Source organism: Diadema antillarum, unplaced genomic scaffold (genome assembly GCF_040938485.1).
Source record: "Diadema antillarum isolate AM-2024a unplaced genomic scaffold, OU_Dant_1.0 scf00000049, whole genome shotgun sequence".
Lineage (NCBI taxonomy): Eukaryota > Metazoa > Echinodermata > Echinoidea > Diadematoida > Diadematidae > Diadema > Diadema antillarum.
Window position 1 is genome coordinate 1721790 of NW_027270938.1, and position 1747 is coordinate 1723536.

A 1747-nucleotide genomic window follows, 5' to 3' on the forward strand; every position below is an offset into this window, starting at 1 on the left:
TGTAATGAAGGGAACCTAACAGGACAAAGAGATGGTGAATTTTTCGAATTGAAATTTTCATGGGGCAACTGCTCCCCTTGTCCCCCAAGATCGACCCTCCTGCGTATAAGAGGGAGGTATCGCATTTTTAGAATTCAAATAAGAAAATCTCTTAAGCACATTCTTTTGGGATATTGTCAATCCCCAAAGTGTACTAAATCTATAGAAAGGAACCAAGGGGAAAAGGGTTGATTTAAAGAAGATGTCCCCTCCCGCACGAAGGAACTTTCGGATTTTATCAATAGTTTCTACACTGCATGCAACTGTTGGACTACGGTGTGAGACGATTGTACGAAATCTTCAATTTCTTTAATTTTCTTTTAGTTATTTCATATTGATGCTGCCTTAGTGTTGGGGTTCGCTGGTTTACTCTGACAGGCTCGTGCAGAACAGTTTTAAGATGACACGACGAATGAGAGGTTGGGCCACGGCATAGGCCAGCGGATTGATGGTACTGTTACAGAAGGATATCCATCGGACAGATTCCCTCAATTGCATTATGTAAAGCAGATTTGTGATGAGTGTCGGTGAAATAGAACGTGAGATTAAGACAACAGTGCTCGGCAGCCACGTAATAAAAAAGGCTATGAGCAGCAAAATCAAGGTACGCATGGCTTTTGCCCCGTCGGCGCTTCCCTTCCCGCTCTTCATGTTAGTCCCAACTCTTTCAGCAAAACTGAGACGAGCGGTAACGGTAGGTATATCAACCGACTCTTGACCGGAAAGATGGTCTTGGGAATTAGCAGAAAACGTGAAAACTTTAAGGCCACCTGAGTGAGGTGTATTGCATATTTGCTTATCATGCAATCCGTCTTTCAAACGTGAAGATGTACAGTTTTCATGTTCAGCTTCGACGTTCGATGAAGGTGTGTCAGTGGAACGTTCCGTGCTTTTTGCATCCACCTCATACATGATTTGGTCTTGGCTGACTGTCGAAGAAAATTTGTCATCTCTTTTCGTTGCTGATATAGATCGAAAGCTTCTGCCTCCGAGACTTTTCTGGCCGGCGGATTTTGCCCGACGGTAGATCTGAACACTCAAAATCGCGAGCGTCACGAATGGGATGATTGCACGAAGAAGCACAGTGATAGTGCTTGAGATGAAATACCTGGAGTAATTTGGATCGCACCATCCAGACCGTGTCACCGAAACCCTTGGTCGGGCCAAGTCCCAAAACGTGCTGATACTCAACCAAATGGAGCATGGAATGATCCAGGTCAACGCATTGATTACGACCGCTGTCTTCTTAGTCTTCCATCTGTAGTGATGCAGAGGATACGACGTTGCTAGGTAACGATCGAAGCATATCACAACCACGCCAAACACGGACACACCGGGAAGAGCGTGCTGCACCCCTATGAAGATGTAACAGAAGGTCCCGCCCAGCATCCAGGTGCGATCGAAGGCGAATATTAGCGCCCGGATTGGCATGCAGACAAGGCCTACCAGAAGGTCAGCCACCGTCATATTCAATATGTAATAATTGCTGTAAGTCCGTAGTTTCTTTTCGGTGTAAAATGCCAGAAGAATGAGCGAATTTACTAAGATTGTGATCAAAGAAAGTCCCAATAAAGTTCCTGCTTGCCAAGTAAACGTCAGATCTACTGTCATGGACAGAATAAGCGTTTGACTCGAGTCGTTGACACTTCGGTTCATAGTATTGTTGAAGTCGTTCAGGCTCTAGATTGAACAAGGGAAGAAGAACCAT

The 1747-nt window shown here is 45.0% G+C and overlaps 1 protein-coding gene across 1 annotated transcript; it reads right to left on the bottom strand.

Annotated features, from left to right (window-relative positions):
- Positions 1-405: 405 nt before the first annotated feature.
- On the bottom strand, positions 406-1506 carry LOC139715448 (histamine H1 receptor-like). The gene is made up of 2 exons (XM_071627021.1): positions 1148-1506; positions 406-493 (listed from the first exon to the last, which is right to left on the bottom strand). The coding sequence occupies exons 1-2, from the start codon at positions 1504-1506 to the stop codon at positions 406-408; spliced, it is 447 nt and encodes a 148-aa protein (XP_071483122.1).
- Between the last annotated feature and the right edge of the window lie 241 nt (positions 1507-1747).